This window comes from Podarcis pityusensis, assembly GCF_964106645.2.
Source record: "Podarcis pityusensis genome assembly, chromosome: 1".
NCBI lineage: Eukaryota > Metazoa > Chordata > Lepidosauria > Squamata > Lacertidae > Podarcis > Podarcis pityusensis.
In genome coordinates, this window is record NC_138028.1 from 127522819 (window position 1) to 127547518 (window position 24700).

At 39.1% G+C, this 24700-nt stretch overlaps 2 protein-coding genes across 3 annotated transcripts in view; both read right to left on the minus strand.

Moving 5' to 3' along the window:
- Positions 1 to 24700, minus strand: part of FTCDNL1 (formiminotransferase cyclodeaminase N-terminal like) — a 454166-nt gene that overhangs the window by 206448 nt on the left and 223018 nt on the right. The gene's annotated exons all lie outside the window — the stretch shown is intronic.
- SATB2 (SATB homeobox 2) overlaps positions 1 to 24700 on the minus strand; it is a 122558-nt gene that overhangs the window by 45808 nt on the left and 52050 nt on the right. For both annotated transcript variants that reach the window (XM_081016779.1, XM_081016778.1), the window contains exons 6-7: positions 20145 to 20247; positions 12848 to 13320 (exon numbers count right to left, since the gene is read on the minus strand). In XM_081016779.1, the coding sequence (XP_080872905.1) occupies positions 12848 to 13320; positions 20145 to 20247 (576 nt within the window). The remainder of the gene's footprint in view (positions 1 to 12847; positions 13321 to 20144; positions 20248 to 24700) is intronic.

Consider the following 24700-nt stretch of genomic DNA (forward strand, 5'->3'; position numbering starts at 1 on the left):
CAACATTTGTAATTTGCTATAAAATTCCATTGGCTAAATTAGCTCATATCAACAGAGCATTTTCTTAAGGGGGGGGGGGGAATTATACAGTAATAGCCATGCAACTCTAGAGGTCCAATTCTGCATGTAGTTATGCAAGTTTAAGATCATCAGACATAAAAAACTGGGCAAAGGATCACTGCCCAAAATTCTACTGTATAGACCTAAACCTGTAACCATACCTTGTTTCTCAAATATTTATCTAATCTCAGGGAGACAACTCATAAAATAGCCGGCTATCTGGACAGGAATTGCCTTCCAACTTCAACATGACTGTTGTTTTTTTAAAGTGTTTTAAAAATGAGGGTGAGGGAATTTTTTTTTAAAGTGTGCTACATATAGGATTTGCAAATCTGGAATTCTACACTTTTACAATGAGTCTTCAAAATGCCAGGTATTTGGGGTTTTACATTTTACAATATGTAATGTATTCGTAACAAATGATTTAGTTGCTCCTGCTAACGAAACCTCAAAATAATCATCAATGGTTCAATTGTGAGAACATTCTCTGCAACAACCAAAAGTGATAATAAGTTTATATTATCACTTTCAGTTGTTACAGAGAATGTTCTCACAATCGAACCATTAATGGCATAAATTTACACATTACAGCAGAATTGTGGGAGCTGATTTTTCATGGGCTCATCCCACATCACTGTTGCAGCAGCTGCTCACAACCACATGGAGACCAACATTTTCAAGAAGGGAACGTGAAGAACTGAGGCAAATAGCTGTGACAGGAGATAACGATTTAAGTCTTACTGACAAATTAAAAATGAACAAATCATGAGATCCAACTGGTATCCCCTCAACAGTTCTTGAAGCACTTGGAACTTGAAATTGATGGCCTTTGGAATAAAAATATGCAACTTGTCCCTAAAATCAGTCTGTACCTGAAGACTGAAAAGCAGCCAATATACCATAAATTTTTAAAGGGATCAAGAAGGGAGACAGAAAACTGTCTGTTCCAGGGAAATTGGTGGAAAGTAACAACGATAAAATTGTCATGCATACAGAAGGATAAGGCTTGCTGAGAAAGAATCAGCATGGCTTCTGCAAGAGTAAGTCCTGTCTCACTAATTGCTTAGTGTTCTTTGAGAGTGCCATGTGGATTGATCTGGTAGACATTGTATACTGGACTTTCCAAAAAGCTTATGACACAGACCCTCACCCAAAACGCAGGAGCGAACTTAGAAGTCCCCTCATAGATTGGTAGCTGGTTAAAGAACAATAAGAAGAGAGTAGGAATAAGCTGACAGTTCTTGCAACTGGGTGATGTAATCAGTGGGGTTTCAAATGAATTGATTTAGGACCAGTAATTTTCAAGTTGTTCATAAATGATCTAGAGTGGGGGGCAAGCGACAAGGTGGCCAAGTTTACTGATGACACCAAATAATTTAGGATGCTGGCCTTTGACCACTACTTTCATGGTGTTGCTGTAACATGTGAAGAGCTAACTGCAGTCCCCCAGTACTGTCCCAGGGCTAATATCAAAATAGGGATTCAATTACATTCAAAAATAAGACACTCCTAGTCTTGTGAACAGGAAATGCAAAGATGATTTACTGAAAAATCTCATCATTTAGAATCAAATAAAGAAACACCATTTGAAGTTTCAGTGGAGGTGGAGATTCAGCAAGATCATTTCTCTTATTTTCCATTTTGGATTTCTATGTTTTCAGGTCTGTTTGGATATGTGACAAAAATGCTGGGTTTCAGGTTTTTCAATACATTCAACACAATTCAATACATTCAATACATTCAACACAATTAAGATGTTAGCATTTAGCTATAGAAAACACTCGTGTCTAGCTCACTGACATTTTCACAACACCCATATTTAAAGGACTAGTCTCTGATCTTATATAATAAAAGAGATAATTCTGTAACTGCTATGGAGTTACTATTATGACCATTATGTCTCGCAACATGTCCTCATTTTCAATACTGGTATTACTTTAAACTTTAATTCATTATCACATATTGGTTTGAGTCTGAATCTTAAAACTAATTTAACTAATGCTTAACGTATATATATCTCAGGAGATCTCTCCTTAGCCTTGGAACGGCAGCATTCAGGCTGATTTGAATAAAATGTATACAGTGTGCAATGATGGGAATTCAATTTTTATTATTAAAAATGAAATGTTTTACTCCTCAAAGAAAATGCTGCTATTACATTAGCTTAATAAAGTCTCTTTTTATTACAGTATCTCTTTTTAGGAAGGGCAGTGTGTGCTTGTGGAGCTCAGGGGAATTGTGAGGAAAGAGCAAAATAAACCACATGCAACTGCTAAGTATTGTATTTAATAAAGTAGACCGTTTTGAACGACGTCGCAAAGGAAGCAACATATATCCAAAATTCTTGCAACACATTTGCTTCCAAGAACCAGAATACATTTATGAGCTGGGAGGAAAGCAGAAGGCCATGTTCAGAAGGCTTAACTGTCCAGGGGTCCTTTTAATTTAAGACTTAATTTAAGTCTTTTAATTCTAACAACTTAAAAGGCTGCTATCCTATCTCCAATTTCCTGAGAATAAGTCCTATTGAATTCATACACCCTTCCCACCCACCCCCCTTGTGCCATAAAGCACTCAGCATGAAAAAAAATTCAGGCAATCAGAAAATTGCACAAAATTAGCTTCAGAAAATGGCTTTTGTAACTAATGTTAAGAGACATATGAACAATAACTATGGTGTACATTTTTATTTTAAAAAATACTAGAGGTGTAAAGCAGCTACAAATTGGGTTTATATCTGTCACTTTAGGAAGCAGTCCAATCTGTTCCGAGTCACTCTGTGGTCTGTTTGATTCAATTCATGTTTTGAGTCTGAAGCCGATTTGTTAAAAACAAAGCTCTGTTCCCTAACAATCACTGTTACAGGGAATAAAAATAATGGCTGTAAATTTAGAAATGGATGGATTTTGCAGGCATGGCAGTCCCTCCAATTTGGATTAAGCCCACCAAATTACAGGCAAATACAGCCAGAGGGTAGTGGACCTGACACCTTTCGCAAGGTTCACCTAATGAGTCCCATCAGCCCATGTCCTGCGTGAGAGCTTCGGGTTGTGCAATGGGGCTTCTCCCCCGCTCCTCCCCCTACACACCCTCAAAATTGGCTCAGCAGGTAGGGAGAACTCCCAGAACAGTGTATTTTACCTTGAGGAAAGAGATTTGGGGGGAGGATGCAGTAATAATCACCTTTTCTGAAGGCTTGAACCCTACCAAATTTCAGAAGGGTGGCCACAGTAGTTTTCCTACAAAGACAGCTGTTGCAGTTGGGGGAATATAAAAAAGGAATCACTTAAGCTCACTTAAGCTCACTTAGTATTTTGTGGGGAATTGGTCTGAAAATTTCAGACAAGAGAATGGTGCCCCTGTGTAGCAAACGTGGCAAACTGCACACAAATGGGTCCACGGACTTTTTGCTATGCACCTTTAAAACTGATTTTGAGCAGGTGGGGGCGTATAATAAAAACGGGATTTACTTTCCTGCATGTGGTTTTGTTTATATTTCTTTATCCCACTCCCAAATCACTGTGATTACAGAGCCATGGGAAATCTTTCCCTTTGATTGAAAACAAGATGTGTCAGTCACAAAGGAGGTTTTTTTGTCCCCACTCCGATGTTTCCTTTATGCACTCTGAGTTTTGCTTCTGCAAAGCTACACCCTTCATCCACTCCATCCTTGCATTTTCCTTACAGTTAGAGAATGAGACATAGTTTTTCCATGCTAAGGCATAATATTGTATGTACTTTCTGCAGTCTTGTTGTTTTATGCCTAAGTCACAAAGTGCAATGAGGTGTGCTGTGTGGTCTCCGATCTGCCCTGTCAGACCTCATAGGAGCTCTGCTTCACTCTGACAAGGCACAGATCCCCTGCCCCTCTGCTCATGAGCCAGGGTTCATACAGAGCAGATTCATACCCCTAATAAATACAGAAAAAAGAAAATGTTATCTTGCCCTTCTTCAAGCAGACAAGACAAAGGTCAGATAATATTTGGCTTCCAATGAGCTAGAAAAAAAAGACATTTCTAACCAAATCACTAGCCTTTTTACCCTTTTTGCCCAATGGCATCTTCCCTTTGTATACAATATGAATCCACTATATCACTTCAACTTTAGCATGCAATGCAAAAACTAACCAGCTTTCATCAAGATGGCACAATACATAATTTTACATGATCAATTTATTCTCCACATATCTATTGCAAAGGAAATAATCAAAAAAAGTGCTGTGCTAGTTTCTTCCCGACCCAACAATTCAGAGATTCATATTCATACATTCTTATTATGAAATGTATAGAAAGTGACCTTTACTTTGAAAAAAAATATATTTATATTCACAATATTTAAAAAACCTCTTTTTGCAATATTTCTTGCGTCCAGTTATTTTATACCTTGCCCTCATATTTCTAATCTTCTCTTCTAATCTTCTCTAATCAAGGCTACAGACTTACATTTTGTTACATGGATGCTGCCATTGTTGTGATTCTTTTGAAAAGAGATGACAGGCACACAAGAGCACCTCACAAGTGATTTAGAGCCCACAAGCTGAAACCAGCCTACAGATCCAGAAAAATGTATCTTTCTCATTGTCAGATTTTAAAATGTGTTTCCATTCAAATTTCAATGGGGAGGAAAGATATACTGTAACAAACAATAAGTGGGTGACAGCTGCTAATTAAAATTCTTGCATGTCACAAAGCAACTGGAAATAAAGTGAGGATCTTAAAAGATAATGCTTTCAACAATTATCCATTCTGATGGCCAATATCTATTCCACCTATATAAGCAAAAGACAAGTTTTATCAATAAGAAAAATCTTTAGCTCCATAGATATTCCCATTTTCTGTGTTTGTTCTATAAAACAAGTATTGCTAATCATCCAACTAGTTAAGGAAATCTGGCTACCGGGCCCAATTTCACAAAAAGGGAAGTCCTTTAAAAAAACCCGAACACTAAAATATATAGAGAGGCTTGATAAATTGTATCCCTGGAGCAAGAACATATCACCCTGCTGGTGCCCACAAAATGGGCTAGTCCTCAGTTTATAGCTGAAGCCTCAAGTGGGAGCACAAATACTTTCACTAAAAAGTTTGGAAGGAGAAATATGCTCAGTTTCTTGACATCACAGAAAGCAGTGCTTATGCATCCAAAGATTTCAATAAATATTCCACTCTCTGGGTTTTATTGTGTATTAGAAAAGCCAAACCATTCCTTGTTTCTACAATAGATATTTGGGGGGGAAGTATTCAGCAAAAATATTATGTTGTTGCAAAAAAGGAAGTATTTCCACTATAAGGATTCGTTCACACATAAATTTTACTTGTGTTATGATGATTTTCTAAACAAGCTTTTTTAACCTGATATAGCAATTTCTGGCACACTCCAATTGTGATCTACTGGTAGATCTCTGGGTAGATCACCCAGGACATCTAGGATTCCTGGCTCCCAATTATTTCACAATGTAACAACAAGATGTTATAGTGGTGAAATAAAGGAAGTAGGATAATTATGAGTGGATTTTTGTGTGGAAAGACCTGGTTTTGTTCTGTAATGTAGAGCCAATCCTTGGACAAAGAATAATACAAAAGGTATGTCTTTTGCTCTGGTTGGTGGATCTCAGAGTTCAAGTGCAATAAACTGGCACGTGAATAGCTAGGCTTATTTCTCAAAACTGCAGTGGTGACAGCAGCATTGTCATGACTTGCAATCCACGTGTCATTTACACACTCCCACAATGAACCGACATAATGTCACTCCAGGGAACATCAACTTAGCAGCTTTCTGCCTATCATGACCTTAGGTTCACACTCCCTTTCTTCAGGGGATAAGGCTGGGGATTCAGACTGGGAGAGGAACGTGCCCATAGGGCACCTAGCCAACCAGAATCACTTCTTTGTTTATATCCTGCATTTCTCCCAGTGCAGGACCCAAGACAGCTTACAGCTTAGGGTTAAACAGATACAAGTAAAACACACACTCATGTCTGCAAGAAAACCCTGTGGTGCCAGTACCCCTCCAGCCCAAGTACGTGATGCTGTCCTCCTCTGACACTGAGTAAACAACTGCTAGAACAAGCTGCCACTTCCTTTAAGGGAAGAGGCTCCTCTCACTGATGGTAGATCTAGCTGCAGCTCCTATTTAAGGCTCAGCCTGACACTGACTCTTGCTGAAGCAACACTTGAGCTCCACTCTCATGAAGTCTTCAGCCTCAATCTTCTATGGAGCTGTCCAGGGTACCATTTCCTCACAGCAGAACATTGCCTGCTGCCGCCACATGATAAATCCAAGCTGGGGAGCAAGTGTCAGTCCTGCTCAAGAACCAGCCCCCCACCCCCAATATTGGGCTGTCAGCAGCAGTAGCTGCCTCACCATACTGGGTACTGCCATTGGCCATGAAGGGGAAAGCTTATCTTGTACACAAACCTTTCTTAAAGTATGTGGGGTTTCCCTACTCATTAAACTAAGGGAACATTTTGTTCTGGATGCAATGTGAGCCCAGTTCCTGGATGACATCATTAGTACAGCCTTTTGAGGTGGGAAATGTTAAGTGCCAGAAGAGGAGCTGAGAAATCCAACCACTGTTGAACAACATAGTGAGTTCAGTAGAAAGCTGAAATGGGGAAGCAACAGAAAGCAATTTTGAGTAGTAGTAATTTTATCAGTTCTCTGAAATTCCATTAATAAGTAACGAGAGCAAAGCTCCCCCAAAATTTTTATTTATTTATTTATTTACAAAATTAAAACTCTGCCTTCAAATGATCTCCCAAGGCAACTTGAATTAGATTAATACAAAGAACTATTTAGTTTGTAAGCTCAGTGGACTTATTTAGAAAATATATATATATCCCATTGTACAACTCCCTGAGCAGTTTACGAACAAGAATAAATGCATACCAACAGTAGAGAATATTACTAAAAGCAGCAGGGCAAGATAAAAGTACAGCAGCTATAAAAACAGATCTAATGTATAACAGAGCCATTGCTGTTTTTAATGCCATCCCCAGGTGCCAAAAAAAGGAGGAGATTTGGCATCCAACAAGACTCCCTAGAGTACTACAACTGCGATGACCTTTTCTCCAGTCACCTAGTATTTGGGCAGATTTGTGAGGAAGTGGGCAGGTCCTTCTGATATAGTTACAATACCAAAGTATCCAGAAACTGGCTACATCCCTCCTTATATTGTCCGTGAACAAGGGGAAGGGGAAACACTATAGACAAGGTCCCCACACTACATCTAGGGTGAGATCTAACCACATTTCAAGATTCATTTTGAGATTTCTCCCTTTCCCCAATACACATGTGTGTCAGCAATTTGTTCCAATGGATTTAGCCTAGTTTGGATCAAAGCTTCCTCTACTTCATTTAACAGATTTACTTGGATGGAAGTTCTCAAGGGAGAAATAATGTTAGTAAAAGGGGTTTTTCAGCCTCCAAGTATGTAGGTCATTGGACTTTAAAATAAATTAGAGAATAGTTTATCTATTAAACAAGCCCCACAGTACATATTTTATGAAGCTGGACTTAATTGCAGGTTAATGTACAACACACCACTCACTATATAAGGATTAAATACTAGTCCATCATTTAGGGATTAATAAATTCTATTAGCTAGTTTACTGAAATGTTTTTTTTAAATAAATAAATATGTATTTTGAAGGTAAAATTTAATACTTGTCAGAGTATTTAATTTAATTTAATTTACTTGTCAGAGATATAAGTAGGGTGAGTTTGCAAATTAGCCTTTGCTCCTTACTTTTCATCCTTCTCTCTAGATATGATTGTTAATTCCCATGGCTCCAGCGGCCATATTTATTCCCCAACCTATATTCCTATCACAATTCCTCTCCTCCTGTTAAATACTGCATCTGCAAACATCATATTCTAACAATCTATCAAGGTCTCAAACTGAATATGGCATATATGGAGTTCTCTGCAACTTTACCACAGGTATACTGTTACCTCAAGTTCCCATCTTCTAGGCACGCTACCCACATTGATACAAATATCAGCTGTTTAGGTTGTGGTTCGAGGACCCGACCCCCGCGATGTAAAATAAATACACAAGGACATGTGATATAAGGTTAATGGGCAAGAAAAGGCCACAACTTTATTGATTACAGCAGTGAAAAGGTATTGGCTTAGGCATTGGATGTCTAAAACAAGGGGGTTTATTCACCAGTAGGTGGAGCCTGTTGATGCTAATCCAACTATAGGCTCTCCCCTGATGTCACCAGGGGTCGTGCCATGGCCTCCCGCCAAGCAGGCATCGGACAGAGTACACGACCGCCAGATTCCTTTAACGGAATACCCAAAGGCATAGGCGATGGCCACACCTAGCACTTCGACACAGACGAAGAGAGAGAATGAGACCGAGGAGAGAATGAGGCCGAGGAGAGGCTGGCGCCACCACAAGAGGCTGCTGGACACGCCCCCTCAGAGGCACCTGGTTGGATGCCTGCCGGGGGGGGCGTGGGCGCCAGCCAGGTGAGAGAAGGCAGGGGGCTAACGCCCCCTGCTAGGGGCGGTGCTCGGGGTCCCGCCCACAACCACTCCCCTCTCTTCCAGGGAGGAGAGTCTTTATCATTCTTTTGGCTCTTATTTTTCTTTTCTCTTTGTAAACCACTTTGAGGGGCTCTCTCCACCCCCTCAGCCAAGTGGTGTATAAATTTTATGAAATAAATAAACTGGCTTAATAAGTAGAGCTCTGAACAAGCTTTTGGCTGCACACAACGCACCTTTGAGCAAGTGAACAAACTAGGAAGACTGCATTAACTATAGTTCCTTGCTTTTTAAAATTATGTTGAATAGCTTCAGAACAAGCCAAGATATGAAGCCAACTTCAAAGCATGGCTTCATATTCTGGCTTGTTCTGAAGCCATTCACCATAGTTAATGGGAAGATTTCCCGATTTGTTCATTTTCACAAAGGGAGGATCAAAGTGGCTGATGAGAAATGATCATCTGAACCGAGCCCACTGTGAGCAAATTTGTTTGTGGCAGCCATCTGAAAGCTTTTATCTGGAAATAACAATGATTGAAACTGGGGCCTTGCATATATAATACACATGCTCATTAACTCAATTTAGAAAGTTATTGCCCTTCCAGCTCATGTAAACTCTCAAATAAAGGTCAACCCCTGCACCTCAGATTATTTCATGAGATAAATACAGAGGGAATAAGAACCCAAACAATAAGGGAGAGAAACAGCACTGAAGTAAGTTGACCAAAGTTACACCTGAAACAGGACCCAAAAATGTTGAGCTGTCACTGAACACTTAATGTCAATGTGATGGTGGAGTGTTTAATTGTTACAGAGTTCAGTCACATAGCAAGAAGAAGGGTGATACCCACTTTAAATGTTACGGACCAGCACAGTGCATACATACTTTCTTGGGGAAATTGTAGCAATGCTTGTTTTACCACTCTTCCGAATATTTGACATTTCACTGTTTCACTAATCCCAGTTCTGCACTCCACATACTATCTAGTAAAATTTGCCTGGGGTCCTCCAGGAGGCAGGATGGGATATAAAGTGAATAAATAAATAAATTTCACCCAGAAGCTTTTGACCCTGGGAATAGCTTTTGTTTGTTTCACTGTAGGCTTGGGTACTATCATTACAAATTTAACAAATTTGCTAAAATATAGTGTTTTATTCATTAACAGTAGTAGAAAAACTACAAAGCCAATATTACGGCTGACCTCTTCCTCAAGTTCAAAGTATTTTACTGTGTCAATACTGTCTATGTTTATTATATTGAGCATACATATACATATACAAACAAAACAGGTTAGAGTTCCAGAGGGATGAAATCCTTTTCCAAATTAAAAACAGCATTTTAAAAAGGAAATACTCATGCATTCCACTATAATTTTTATTTGATATCCTCAAGGCTAACCTGAAAAATTCAGTCATTTTGATTCAAAGTGAATGTTTTTGCTGGCTGTAGCCATCTTATAAATTTAATAGCAGAAAGGAAGTAATAAAAGTATGCTGCGAACGTTAATTAGTTCCCACATAACATGGCATTTTCAGCATGGTAGTGCCAAAAAAAATCATTAATCCACTAGAACAGACAACTGGCCTGTGCTGTGTGTGGAGCAGACCTCCAGGAGATTTTTTAAAAGTAGACAGTATTGCCATCTTTGCTACTACTCCTGGCCTACACTTACAATGTTGCAAGGTGCAAGGATGGAGCTGAGATATGCAGTTCTATGACTGCCTGGAACTGCAGCCATTTTTATGCATGCACACAAATATAGACATAAATGTTGGATGGACACACAATTTATTCAGGGATAAAGTATTTTGAAATAAGATTGCTATTTCACCATGAAATAACAGCATTTATATAGTGCACTGCAAGGCTGGGACGTGTTTCATGTACATTGCCTTATAATAGAAGTATATATTATTACATCAAAAGTAACCAAATCACATCATCCCTGACCACTGTTCATGCTAGTTAAAGGTAAAGGTACCCCTCACCATTAGGTCTAGTCGTGGCCAACTCTGGGGTTGCGCGCTCATCTCGCTTTATTGGCCGAGGGAGCCGGCGTACAGCTTCCGGGTCATGTGGCCAGCATGACTAAGCCGCTTCTGGCGAACCAGAGCAGCACACGGAAACGCCGTTTACCTTCTCGCCAGAGCGGTACTTATTTATCTACTTGCACTTTGACGTGTTTTCAAACTGCTAGGTTGGCAGGCGCAGGGACCGAGCAACGGGAGCTAACCCCGTTGCGGGGATTCGAACCGCCGACCTTCTGATCAGCAAGCCCTAGGCTCGGTGGTTTCAACATCATCTGGAGGACACTATGTTGTCTGTCTCCACTGTCACCTGCCATTCCCACACCCCACTTTTAACTCATTGATTTTCATGGTGCTGGACCACCGCTGTCTATTTTTCACTCAGAAGTACTGGCAAACAGCAACAGCCTCTCTAGATAGGCTTCTTCCCATCTCAGTGCTGCACCCTCTCCCGCCACATTTACTTTATTGGCCAATGTGAGGCCAGGCATGTCCAAAGTCTGTTTCAGGGGGCTAATCCGGCCCTTGTGGCAGTTTATTTCCTGCAGTAAAATCCTAAAAAAACCTCAACAACTTAGGTTGGCCCTTTGGTCAGCCCTCACGGCCCTTCACTTCATCAAATCTGGCCCTCTTTGAACAAAGTTTGGACACCACTGCACGGTATGCAATGGGACGTGGCCCACAGAGAAGAGGCAACAAATATTGTTCTCATAAACAAAGCAACAGGAAGTGCTGAAGATTTTCAAGCACTACACTACGGAAGCATTCATGTTTAAGAAAGTGGCAGGCAACTTACATGATGTGGTGCTACTACCACTGACAACAACTTTTTGCCACCTTTGGGCAATGTGTGAACACACTGGCACAGAACCATGGATCAGTCAATGAAAAGAATATTATGAGCAGCAAATTGTTGGCAGGGCGACCTTGGGAGGTTAGAAAAGACTTTGTGTAGGTGGGAAGGGGGGGGCACAGATAGGGTCCATAGGTTAGCCATCCCTAATATACATACTTACACTTTCCTGTCTGCCACCTTTATTCTGAACTGACCCAAAGATCTCCAAATAAACAAATAGCTCAAGACGCATTTCAGCTCCCACAACCATACAAAGAAGCCCATGGTAAGGAGGAGCATAATGATTTGGAATGGAGAAATAGTAGGCAGCAGAAAGAATTGTGCCTCCCTTCCTCTTCAGTTCTCTATTGCAAATTGCCACCTCACAAAACTGTCACTTTTTTTAAACACACATATGCATGTCACATATAGTTCAACCCTAAAATTCTGTGATTATTTCCTCCATGATTTTTTTTAACCTTTTGTTTTCTTTAGCAGACTAGGTAGATTGGGTATGAGCAGAAGAAGGGCACATCAAGACAGGCTCTTTAATTGTTTTCCCTGCTCCCCACTGCGAGCTCCAAATCACCTCCCTCAAATTGCCGAGTGGAAATATATGGGAACGATGCATCTTTAAAAAGCAGTTTGGGAAGGACATTTTTCAGCTGAAATGGGCCAGAGGGGAAAGGATAAAGTGGTTTCTCTTTGTCCACCCTTTATTTACTCATACCCTGGCCATAATATTTTATAACAGCGTGTTTATTTGGAAATGAAGTACTGTACTGAAAAATTAACGTATCTCAAAACATCTAACAATTTAAAACAGCAAGCAGGCAAGCAAACTATTACAGCCTGAGGAGATATTGGTTGAAGATCAGGACTGTCCTTGAGTTCTTGTTGTCTGTACTAAGAACCAAACAGACAAGGACAGAAGTACACAGATAGATTCTTTTGGGATAACTGCCATGCCTTTCCTCCTAGCTGGAGAGAAATGATGTAGGAAATCTGGAGGTTCTCTTCCTACACTCCCAAAATCATCTAGATCAGGCTTTAAGTAAACATTCAAGAGCCTAGCCTTGTGATACTAACATAAATGCTCCGCAATACACTATGCAAAAGAATGAAAGATCATTATCCCCCCTCCTTTTCCCGCCCCCTCTCCCCACAACCTCACAAGGCCAATGACAGCAGTGTCTCACCCCAAATGTAACTGACCTGTAGAAAGGACTCTATGAATTGAAATTAGAGATGTTAAATGTACCCTTGTATTCAATAAAAAAAATGATAATTTTGAAAGCCTATGTGTAACAACTGTTGTAAGGGAACACATTATTTCCTAGATGAGCTTATAATGACATGCAACCAATCTTTGTTAAAATGTAACCATGTTCCAATTTTGGACTGGAATAATAAATTTAAATAAAAATGTGATACCTGGGTGCGATTGAAAGCCACTCTTGCAAAGACAGCTTGGGATACACTGGCCCTCTTCAACTCATCCCTGACTTGCTGGTAGATATCTGGAGAGACTTCCACTGATGAATTTGTTGGCTCTGGTTTGACTGTTCTAGGGATGGGCGGATGGTTTAGAAACTGTTGGTTAATAGCCTGCGGGTGTTGATGAGCCAATAGCCGGCTTACTGCAATCTGCTGGTTTATCAAGTGAGCCATTGCTATCTGTTGCCTGACAAGTTGTGGACTGAGTTGAGGCGTAAGAAGACCAGGGCTCATGATTGGCTGCAAAGTTGGCACTTGGTTTCTGATCGGAGTGCTGTGGTGAATTTGACCGTGAGGAGACTGTTCGTTTGTTTTGCCCAAGGTTGCCAGCTGGTTGATATTTGGTAAGTGCATGGGACGCTGGCCAAGAACACAATATTCTGAGAGGTTGTCTCTTTCAACTCGTTCCACTGTTCAAAAAAATAAAATAACATAATTATATCATAATTTGAGTGGAACACATAGGATTTTTAAAAAGAAAAACCTGATACAACCAGCAATTCCAACCAGTCTAATGCAAATCAGCTAATGCCACAATATTCTACGCTGAGATAAAATTAGTAATGTCTACCTCCATAACTTTTACATGCAGTAAACACTATAGGAAAAGGATATTAGCAAAAAAATACTGAATTCCAGAACAAGAGTCACTGCCTGCTTCAGTCTGTTTGTGCCAAACAGTGGTACCTCGGGTTAAGTACTTAATTCATTCCGGAGGTCCGTTCTTAACCTGAAACTGTTCTTAACCTGAAGCACCACTTTAGCTAATGGGGCCTCCCGCTGCTGCCGCGCCGCCGGAGCACGATTTCTGTTCTCATCCTGAAGCAAAGTTCTTAACCTGAAGCACTATTTCTGGGTTAGCGGAGTCTGTAACCTGAAGCGTATGTAACCTGAAGCGTATGTAACCCGAGGTACCACGGTATTCCTGCAAGGCTGGGACTCAGCTAGGAAAGACACACACACCAGAAAAAATCACATGCAGTGCCCCAGAGTGCAATGTGCACCCTCAAGCCCTGTTTTCAGGAAGGGGGCGGATGCACATCTCTAGCTGCATGGTGCAGAAACAATCAGAATCACTCAAGATGACTTCCATGCATATTTGCATGGGCATATACATCCAGTCACATACAGTCATCCCCATACATGTCTGTTAGATTAGCAATGCATAGCAGCATCACATGGGAATGAAAAGTATGGCAAACTTCTGCTCTCCTGTCTTCCCCACTTCTTGCTGTTGCTTTATTATTTCTTCAACTACCCTAACACTCCTCAATAAACTCTTGAAGCGGTTCATAGTATTAAAACAATTTGAAACACAAAATATGAATATAATCAATACACCAATAAAAATCACTAAACCAATTAATAACGTAGACCACTTCACCAAATATTCAATAGTATCTTCTTCACTGGGAAAAGGTTTTTTTAGCTAGAAAAATGCAGAAATATATGAATAGTTCAGGATTCTATACACACAAGATTCCAACTACTGTACACAGCACAGAGTTAGTCAATTCAAAGTGAAATGTGGAACGTACACCCTGTCGTCTCAGTATTTTAGATAAAACATTTTTAGTAAGAATTCAAAAGTGAAAGTAGCTCTCGCATCTTAATCCCTGCTAATGTGTAACATCCGAATTAGCTCTAAGAAACTTTCAAGCCCTCTACTGAATTACAGCCAGATTTGATGGGGTACTTGTGAACAGTGAGGTATTTTCTTTAGAGGGTTATTTTGTTTCATTTTTTTTAGTTCTATCAAAACTACTATAAAATTAAACACCTGATATTTTGTTTTATTTCAACAAAGTATATAGAGAGCAAAATTATGCCTGCATTGATACAGCTGAAAAATCAAGAAAAGTTTGCCCCGATGTAAAGATTGGCCTTCTTTACTAATTAGTATTTAAGAATTTTAAAAATAGAGACCTAAATCTGTTAATTAATGCAGCCAAATATATTTCAAAGTTTGCAAAACTGAAAATACATTTCTTGGTTGATGCTATTCTTGCCAAGTTTCCACACAGACCCAGCTTTTGAGCCAAGTTATATACCCCTATAAAAATAACGTTTTGAAATGGAAATGTTGCTAGGCCATTAACCTTTTCATTGCCAACTCTTAAAGCAATGGTACACACACTATCCGGCTAGTATTCAGTACTATACATTTCCCTCATTATCAGGGCCCTTTTTTGCACCACCGCACCAGAAACATACTTCCAGCCTTTTAAAGCTTTCCCCAATGCATGGAAAATGTCATTACCAATAGGTTTTCCAACCTGTTGGCAGACTATGTCACTTTCTAATAGCCCAGATCATATTCTGCATTGCTACCATGGCATATATTTAAACCTGTGGACTTTGGACAGTCAACCCACCAATGGTGGCAAGGTTTAACAGAGCCATATTAGACAGGAAGTGAAATTGCCACATCTGCAATTGAATGTTTTATCAAAGAAATACTTCTCCACTGATCAACCACATAAAAATGTGGCTATATAGCACCATTTATAAAGCTGTAAGTTCCACATAACATAGGTATAGAAAAAGGCAATACCTTAGGTTCTGTCCAGGTTATAGGTTTTGAACCCGTATGTGTTTGGCCACTGGTATACAGTGGTACCTCGGGTTACATACGCTTCAGGTTACATACGCTTCAGATTACAGACTCCGCTAACCCAGAAATAGTACCTCGGGTTAAGAACTTTGCTTCAGGATGAGAACAGGCCCCATTAGCTAAAGTGGTGCTTCAGGTTAAGAACAGTTTCAGGTTAAGAACGGACCTCCAGAACAAATTAAGTACTTAACCTGAGGTACCACTGTAATGGGTTTATGAGGTCACAATACCACTACCAGCCTCAAGGAGGCAGTTTTGCTGCAGTCTGGGGTATGCTGCTACACAGACTGCATAATTACCGGTACTAGGCTCTGAACCACTCTATAGCCTGGGAGGTGCTTTTCATGTGGTAACTTATTTAAAAACTGTGATTATCTTAATTACTTATTTCTTTTCATCACAACCCACTTAACCCAATTATGAGCAAGGGGGTAATTTCAAAATCTCATTTCCAGTCAACATTTATCTTTATGTTTACCCCAACCTTCCATTATTGCTATTTACTCTCTCAGGTCAACAGAACCGTATTTGCACATCTGTGACGGATAAGGCCAAAGGGTTAGTTCCACCATAGCATTTGGCAGCCACGGGGTGACTCCTGGAGTGATCTCCTGTGACTACTACATGCAAGTGAAAAATTTAGCGCAAAATAGGTCATCACAACACTATGCATGCTAATGATCCAAGAAATCTTATTATCCAGAGCCAAGCTGTAGTTCACAGGAGCTTCTACAGGCAAGTTCCATTGATGGACTACTCCAGTAGCACATGGAACATGAATCAATCTAGAAGCCTTCCTGCGTCTGCAAGATGATGGCCAGAGAAACTGCTGATCACCAAAGTATTTGGGATTTAAATAACTTTCTACAGCTTAAAGACATAGATTTTCCCTCAAAGTATACTATTTGAAAAAAGAAGGTGAGCACAACACAAGGCATGTCATAATACTGAGCTAAGTTGGGGAGCAGTGATGAGTATCAAAGTTCAAGATCAATAAAAAAAGATAACATTTGAAAATAATTTCTGATATTTGAGAAGCAGCTGCAAAAATGTTAGCAGATATATCAAGGAACCTATGCCCCATTCTGCAGGCAATACTTGGGCACATTGGAGAGCAGTATGAATTTGCTCTGGAAAACTCCCATTACTTTTAGGAAATACATTTTCAAAGTTGAATAATACATTCAGATACATGTGCAAAACTACTGAAAAGTTGAGGACAGTCAAACAGCCAAAGATCAGCAGAGAGACTGAGTCAGAGAGACAGATTATATTTCCTTTAACATATTTAGAGAGCTATGCGCAGTGTGAAGAAGTACCATATTGTTCGCTCTATAAGACGCACCAGACCATAAGACGCACCTAGTTTTTGGAGGAGGAAAACAAGAAAAAAAATATTCTGAATCTCAGAAGCCAGAACAGCAAGAGGGATCGCTGCACAGCGATCCCTATTACTGTTCTGGCTTCTGGGATAGCTGCGCAGCCTGCATTGCTCCAGAAGACGCACACACATTTCCCCTTACTTTTTAGGAGGGAAAAGGTGAGTCTTATAGAGCAAAAAATACGGCACTTTCTTTTGTCAGTCCCGAATCTTCCAACATTCAGCTTCCTTGGGTGCCCACAGGTTTTAGTGATATGAGAAAGAGAGAGAGAGAGAGAGAGAGAGAGAGAGAGAGAGAGAGAATCTTCACTTTCTCCACACATCTGAAACAACTTGGGTTGGCATCTCCTTTATTATATGCTTACTCCAAAACTGACCACGGACTTCTGATTTATACACTTAAGATACGTCTTTGTAATGTCTCCCAAATTTTACAAGGAAACAAACTGCCTTGGATACCTTATTCTTCCCTGCACTAATAAAATGGGTGTGGAAGTTATTAGTGTGAAATAAAGATATGCAAACTTTGAGGCATGCTAAAGTATCTCCCCTATACTGGAGAGGTACAGAAGATATTAATATTAATATTAACTTGTTCAGGCTGCTTTAACAATTGCACTTTAAATATTTAGCCATTTAACTGCCTATCAAAACTGCTCATGGCACTGTGTAGGGGGGGAATGCTGTCTCGTTATTTACACAGGAAAAGACCAATTAACACGTGTCTAAAAAGTGATCGTGCACACACAAACCTGCACTGAACCTGGAAGTGACCCAAAAATGTCACTCAACATGTCATGAAAAGGGTGTGACAGGGGCATAGTCGGGCATAACTGGGTTGGGATCGCTTATATGCACTCCACTGACACACACACAGGGACTGGGAATGGAACCTCCGCGAGAATGGTCGTCAACTGTATACTGAAATTGAGCAGCATACAGCTAAATAAAAGAAATAGTACTCTTTCTGAACTGCACCCATCCTATTTTGTCCTGGAGATCAGTCGTAAATGGTGAATTACATTAGAAGGCAGGAAAAGAACAAGGGTATCTATCACGCTATTTCCAAAGCTGTTGTTTAAGCTGACTGTTGACTAAAGATTTGTTTACAAGTGAGGCTTCAATGGGCTTGTTTTTTTCATCTGAACAGAAAAGCATACATGAGGAAGGTTATACAAATTCTCATAATTACATGGCACACATAGCCCAAGAGGGATTCAGCAATGACTGTTGTTAGCATAATACTATTATAGGTACAATAATAATAATAATAACAATAAGAACAAAACTAACAACCACAAGCTCATCTTGCAAACTCACAACCTAAAAGGTAAAAATAAGACAGAGAGGAAAGGAAGAAAGGTAAAAAAGGACAAGAGGCTTACAACTGAAATTGGCAAGATTGTGTACATTCAATTTCTCCTGTGTATCTCGCTCAGCAAGTAATTCCAAACCCATGGCTTTTTCATAGACAACTGTACCCAAACTTCTTTTTAGAACTTTACATGAAGATGCAGATGCAGCTAATCAAACACCAAAAATCAAATATACATGGCGTAAAGACACATAGCCATGAGCTGCGTGAAAACCTTAAAATATTTCAAGCCTAAATAGTTCTGCTGCATTTGTAATGGGTTTCACAAACTATACAGCGAGCATGTTTATTTCAAGTTCTCTTTGCATAAAGCTTTTCCATCTGTTGCTAATGATATCAAATTATTGATTGTTCGGTTTCTTATATTTGTTTAAATGTTAAGTATATGTTCTGCAACCTAATGCTTTTCTTCTTCCAGGGAGTTTTTTAAATTTTTGCTGTGCATTAGTCATATTTACTTTGATCTTCCAGTATGTATAATTATTTTACTGTTTGTTTATTTCGATGGAGTGGGAGGGGGAAAAGGTTGACCAAAGAGATCTATATGTGGCAACTTGTAACAGAATCACATAGCTTATGTTTAGGAAATCATGGTTTTGATTAAGAAGGAACCAGTTAGTTCCCACTGCTTTATTAAAAGAGACATTAGTACATAAATAAGAAACACATTTCACACAGCAGATCATGTTCAACTGCAATGCCAATAAAATAATTTTGAAACCCTCTTCTACTTCCCATTTACAATAGTAAATTAGAATTGCTTTTTTGCTGCCTCAACTGGATTGACCCTGAAAACTTGGTAATCTTGCTGACCAGACTCAAAATCCCTAGGCCCCTTTTCTTTAAATTTCAAGGAATGCATTGAGATTGAAGTTTACAAACAATCACTGATCTCACACATGAAATAAATTCTTATTTCTAAACATTTTGTTATGAAGGGGAAATTAAAATCATAAGAAATTGAGAAGATGTGAAATTTTAAAAATGCCAAAATCATCCTTTGAGATGGTTTTAGATGACCATAATAAAGTTCTATATCTGTTTATTTTTCATGCACATTATACCTGTGGTTTTTTTTCATTGTTTTACCTCCCACATTTAGCTGATGCATCAACACCACTTGAGCCATTTTAGAGCAGCTTTTGTTTATTTCACACATACCTTCACCTTCCCTTCCTCCTCAAGCATATACATACAGACACACACACACTTCTGAGCAGCTACAAACAGGCAGAATCTCTTGAACACACACACAATTATCCATAAAATTATTCGGGCTTAGATCCTTGACCTTTTGAATGAAATCAAGGTCTCATTCTGCTTTCACTGCACTCAACAATTTAACTGTATACTTACTAACTAAAAAGAAAGAGAGAGAGAGAGAGAGTGAAAGAAAGAGAGAGAGAGCTTTAAAAAACTGAATGCTAAGAAAGTGGAAGCCCACTTAGTGGTTGTAGTGGAAAGTCTGAGAATTCCATATGGAAAGGCTTTCCAGCATGATTGAAGATGCTCTTACACAACAGTCCAATGGAATGGGAAAACCATCCCCTTTTCTTTTATAAGAGAAAGGGATCCACTAAACGGCCTTGAAGCTGTGCAGTTCCTTTGATTCTTTTTAAGTTAAGTGCATATATACAAAAACATTTTCAAGTATTCTTTTTTTACCTTGAGACAAAACATTTAAAGAATTTGTTCAAGTTCATACACTGTCTGCTTAAACCAAAGAAAGTCTTTGTATCTTAAAAATATTGATAATATTGTATACAAACCCACCTTTGGGTCACTTCATCATTTCACAATAAATTTCAAGCATTTGAAACCTGTTCAGAGGTATGGCAATGCATGGTAGCTATAATTTATTTACCTTTAATCTTCTTGTACTTTTTATACCATCTCCCAAATTCCTGGCACTTGGTTGCTGACACATTGGCATAGTATGTGCTATTTACAATGGATGATATCATACTCTGGAAGCAGAGAGAGAAAGAAAAAGTGTTTCCACAAAGAAAACAATCAAAATCCTTTCAAAACAAAATGATATATAAGTGCAGACTCAACTCATCAAATCTTAATTCTTAAACTGAACGGCACTCCATAAAACCTACTTCATAGCTCTCAAAATTGGCTTTATCTTCTATTTTGTATCACTAGATGTAATTACCTTCATTATTAATTACGGGGGAAAGATCCCGTATGACTTAAGACTTATGTCTCCAGTTTAGATCCACTTGTCACTTTAATTTATACTGGGTATTATAAAAAGAATCCTCTTACTAAAAGCATAACTAGAAGCACTGTCACAATAGGGAATACAAAGGGTAAGAAGAGTTGTGATTTAGGAACCGGATCCTAAAGGTAAGATTAGTGCTCCAGCATGCATAATCCAAATAATGCTTTTCAGATGTTTCTCTTCTGCTTCCAACTGCAACAAAGACCACACAGCCAAGAATCTGGGAACATTCGTGCTACTTGCTGCAGAACAACAGTTAGGCAAATAAGTTAAATTAATATAATTTATAGAAACGTGCCATTAATCCTTGTATGAAAATCCACACAGGAGACAAATTACAGTGCTACTGTGAATAGATGAAACTAAAAATAGTAGAATATCAAACAAGCATATGGATTTGAAACAAAGGGTACTTTTGGACCACTGGAAACTGACATTAGGTGCTAGATCTTTTTACCATTTCAGCACACACCACTAGTTTTGAGTCTGGCCACACAGAACAGAGAGTAATAAAAGGCGCTGCTCATCTGCTGCTCTTCTGCTTTTATGGAGTATATTTTTATTCATTTTATTTATTTCAGAACTTATTATATCTTCCAATCATCAAAATTCTCTCTAGCTCACATAAAAAGCACAATTTATTACCATTTCTCCTAAATATATAAAATGTATTCAAACACTATGGAACAATCCCTAAAATGATAATGTGGTAGCTGTCTATATATATTCTGAGTGATCAGGAAATGCTGGTCTTAAACCATGAGGGGTAGTTTTGGAAAAATTAGATTTGCTTGCGTTCTTTTGTGTCTTTTCAACATAATTGATTTCACTTCCATAACACAACACAATGGGTTCTTCATATATCTACCATGGACCTACCTCACTCCTTATTAACTGTCCCTAATTTCCAAAGTCAAGATTCTGGAATAATTGTGATCTACAGTACAAAAGTAAGAACCATATTCAAAAGGATTATCAAAGCAAGAAATCCGATATATTCAACATTATACTATATGGGGATTCTCAGTCCTATGGATCTGTAGTTTTTTTCACCATTGAAGATAAATAGATTTGGGGAAAACAGCTTGGGAAACTGGGATATTTAAACTCAAGGTTCCAATCCAGATCATCCTGACCCCAGGGAGGATGTTCCAGTAAAATATCCAGTTTGAAATTTTCAGACTAGCCACAACAGCACCCTCAGGAAGTTTTTGGCCTCTCAGAGAGTGTCGTATGTGAGCAGATGTTAATTCATTACTTTAAATGTCGCAGTTGTCTCTGAAATTTTTGATTCAGCTCAGCTGCAAACACTTTCCCCTGCTTACCCTCTAATCTTCATAAAGGCATCTTTAGCACTGCCACCACCAACTCCACCTCCCAGGCAGCACTTCCACAGCCACAGAACGGGGACCAGCCCTGCTAATCTCTTCTCCAGCTCTTAAAATGAAACCATTCTTAGCATGGACATATTCCCAACATGCAGACAACATTGTTAGTCATAGGCACACCCTTAGGTTTATCTAGCAGGTCATCTAGTGTAACACACACCCAAAGAGAGGTGGTGCTTCTATGTATGGGAGTGGGAGTGAGTGTGCTATACATTTAAAGCAGCATCATAGCTTCCCCCAGAGACTGCTGCAAAGTGTAGCTTGTAAGGGTGCTGAGAGTTTTAGGAAACCCCTATTCACCTCAGAGAGCTACAGTTCCCAGAGTTCCCTGGCCAGAGGGTTAAACCACTCTAGTACCATTTCAGGACAGAATCTTTGTATCATTTGTATATACTTAGCAGAGCTGAAATTAAATAGCTGTAACTTGTTTCCAACAGTATTTAGAGGGCAATAGTTATTGTTATTATTTACAGAGAAGCCTTGATAAGCTTCTAGGACAAGTAATAAGGAGACCCAACGTGTGCAGTTGCTGCAATAGCAGAACTTGAAAAACATTAACACAAAAGCACAATATATTAAGACTAGTGAATTTAGCTTGATGTTTTAAAAGAAATAAGATTAGACAAGAGAGGAGAGATGCCGCTCAGTGGCTTGTTTCGCCACAAAGCCATGTAGATACAAAGCTGGAGACAGGTTCAAGCTTCTTCTATTAGAGGATTTTGGGAGAACTCTACACTGGAACTGAAATGCCAGAGAAGTAGCAGGTCTAAGTGTTCAAAGCTCAGGAGTTCAGATAGTAACTTGTGGATACTATGGTTCAGTTGAGCTGATCACACATGAACTAGATGAAGCCTGTAGCTACACTGACAAATCACAATTCTCCATTAAGTGAAAACTCAGGGAACTGTGATTTGTTTCAACTAGTTAGTTAAAAGATGTCGTGTCATACTGTGGTCTGACATTGTAATGAGTTACCTGTAGCTAAAGAAAACTATGCTTCTACAAGTTATGAATGTAACATAAAACTGTAGCTTGTTCTAAAGTGAAAGCAGAAGCTTTATCCCCCATCCTCTCACACATAACGTAGAGATAAGTAGGACTGGAAAAACTCACTGTGGCTTTTTCACAGTCATTCTAAATCATGGTTATATCATCTGAATCAAGGCTGTGGATGTTTTATCCCCCTCACAAAGTGATGAAAGTTGGGGTTCTGCCATTATCATGTAAGAAATGTTCACACCTGAAGCAAAAGTTAGAAAAAGAACACCCTACTCCCTTTAGGCATGCTACTTTGGTGATATTAAAATGAAAATTGGAGGGAGAAAAATGATGTCTCATCTCAATAATTGCTTTGTTTCACATTATCTTGTGGTAAGGCTTGCCCTAGGTTCCAGAGATCACAGATATGGCATCTGACTATTAATTAACTGAATCAGTATTTATCAGTAAGCTGCTTCAAAGCTCTTAGCCAGTCCCACACATTATGTAATTTCCAAGCCACTACCTACTATAATAGTGGCAAATTTGTAATATATAGCCTGATCTTAGTGTCAACAAGACACGAAGCTGACTTTGTATACATATCTACATATATATGATTTTATCATGCAAATCCACATGTGGGTGGTGGCAGCTGAATGTTTTCCATCCCCACTTCCTTCTGCTCCATCACCATAGGCATCACAATCTCGCTCATTTACCAGGATGGGCAAAATATGAGTTTGGCTGATGAACCATAAGAAATTAAGGCACACACCCCTATTGCTGTTAAAACTATACCTACTGTACATACACACCTTCCCCTTTATACATGAACAAGGCAGTCATTGGAGTTAAAAATCAGCCATTACATCTAGTTGAATCCTCAGCCAGAGTTCCTTAGAACAAAAGCTGCAAGCTTTATTTATTTTTTAATTGTTTAAAATGTAGTTAGGTATTTATACCCTGCTCTTCAAAAGAAATAACTCTTTGGAGGAAAGCAAACCACGTGAACAAGTTTGAAGTAATTTACACAGTTTTTAGTAAGCAGGACATGGCTGGATAATACAATTCCATCCTTGGTTAAGGTGATTTCCTGTGGTTCTATTAACAGCCTAATACTAAGAGCTACCAAGCTACAGATACAAAATACATCTAATGGAGAGGGTTTCTTTAAAACGCAAATCAAGAGTTCACATTTTTTTCCTTTAATGGTAATCTGAATCCCCATCTGAACTGGAAGTAAAGCTCATGCACTAGAACAAGAGATAGAAAACTGTCACCAGTGGGAAAGGGACTCCCTGTGCTGCCTCCTTTCACTTCTCTACAGAGGAATACTTGATGCATTGTGAGCACATTAATAAACAGCAGCATTTACTCTGCAGTTTCACTCCTAGGAGACAGCTCTGTAATTTGCTGCTGTCAATAATATATTAATCACAAGGGGGTTGTAATGACATTTCACATTTGGCACAATATTTTCTTAAAACTGATTTGGGAGAAGGGATTGTGTTAGAGGCAGAGTCAAATGATGGCAACAGACAGCTTATCTAAAACAATTTTTGCACTACATGAGTCACAACAAAGAAGTGGGAAGGGGAAACTAACATTGTAAAACAGAAAGAGTGCCTTCATCAGTGCCATTGTTACATATATTAATCCTTCACAGAGTATGCTTAGTTCCACAGGATGGGACAGGGCCAATCTACACTACTTTACTTGTTTACTCTGTTTTGTGCTGAACTGACTGATACAATATGCAGCTGATCTACCATGTCTGTGGAGAAAACATCTGGGAACTGTGTTTCATTCTGCATTGTTAAA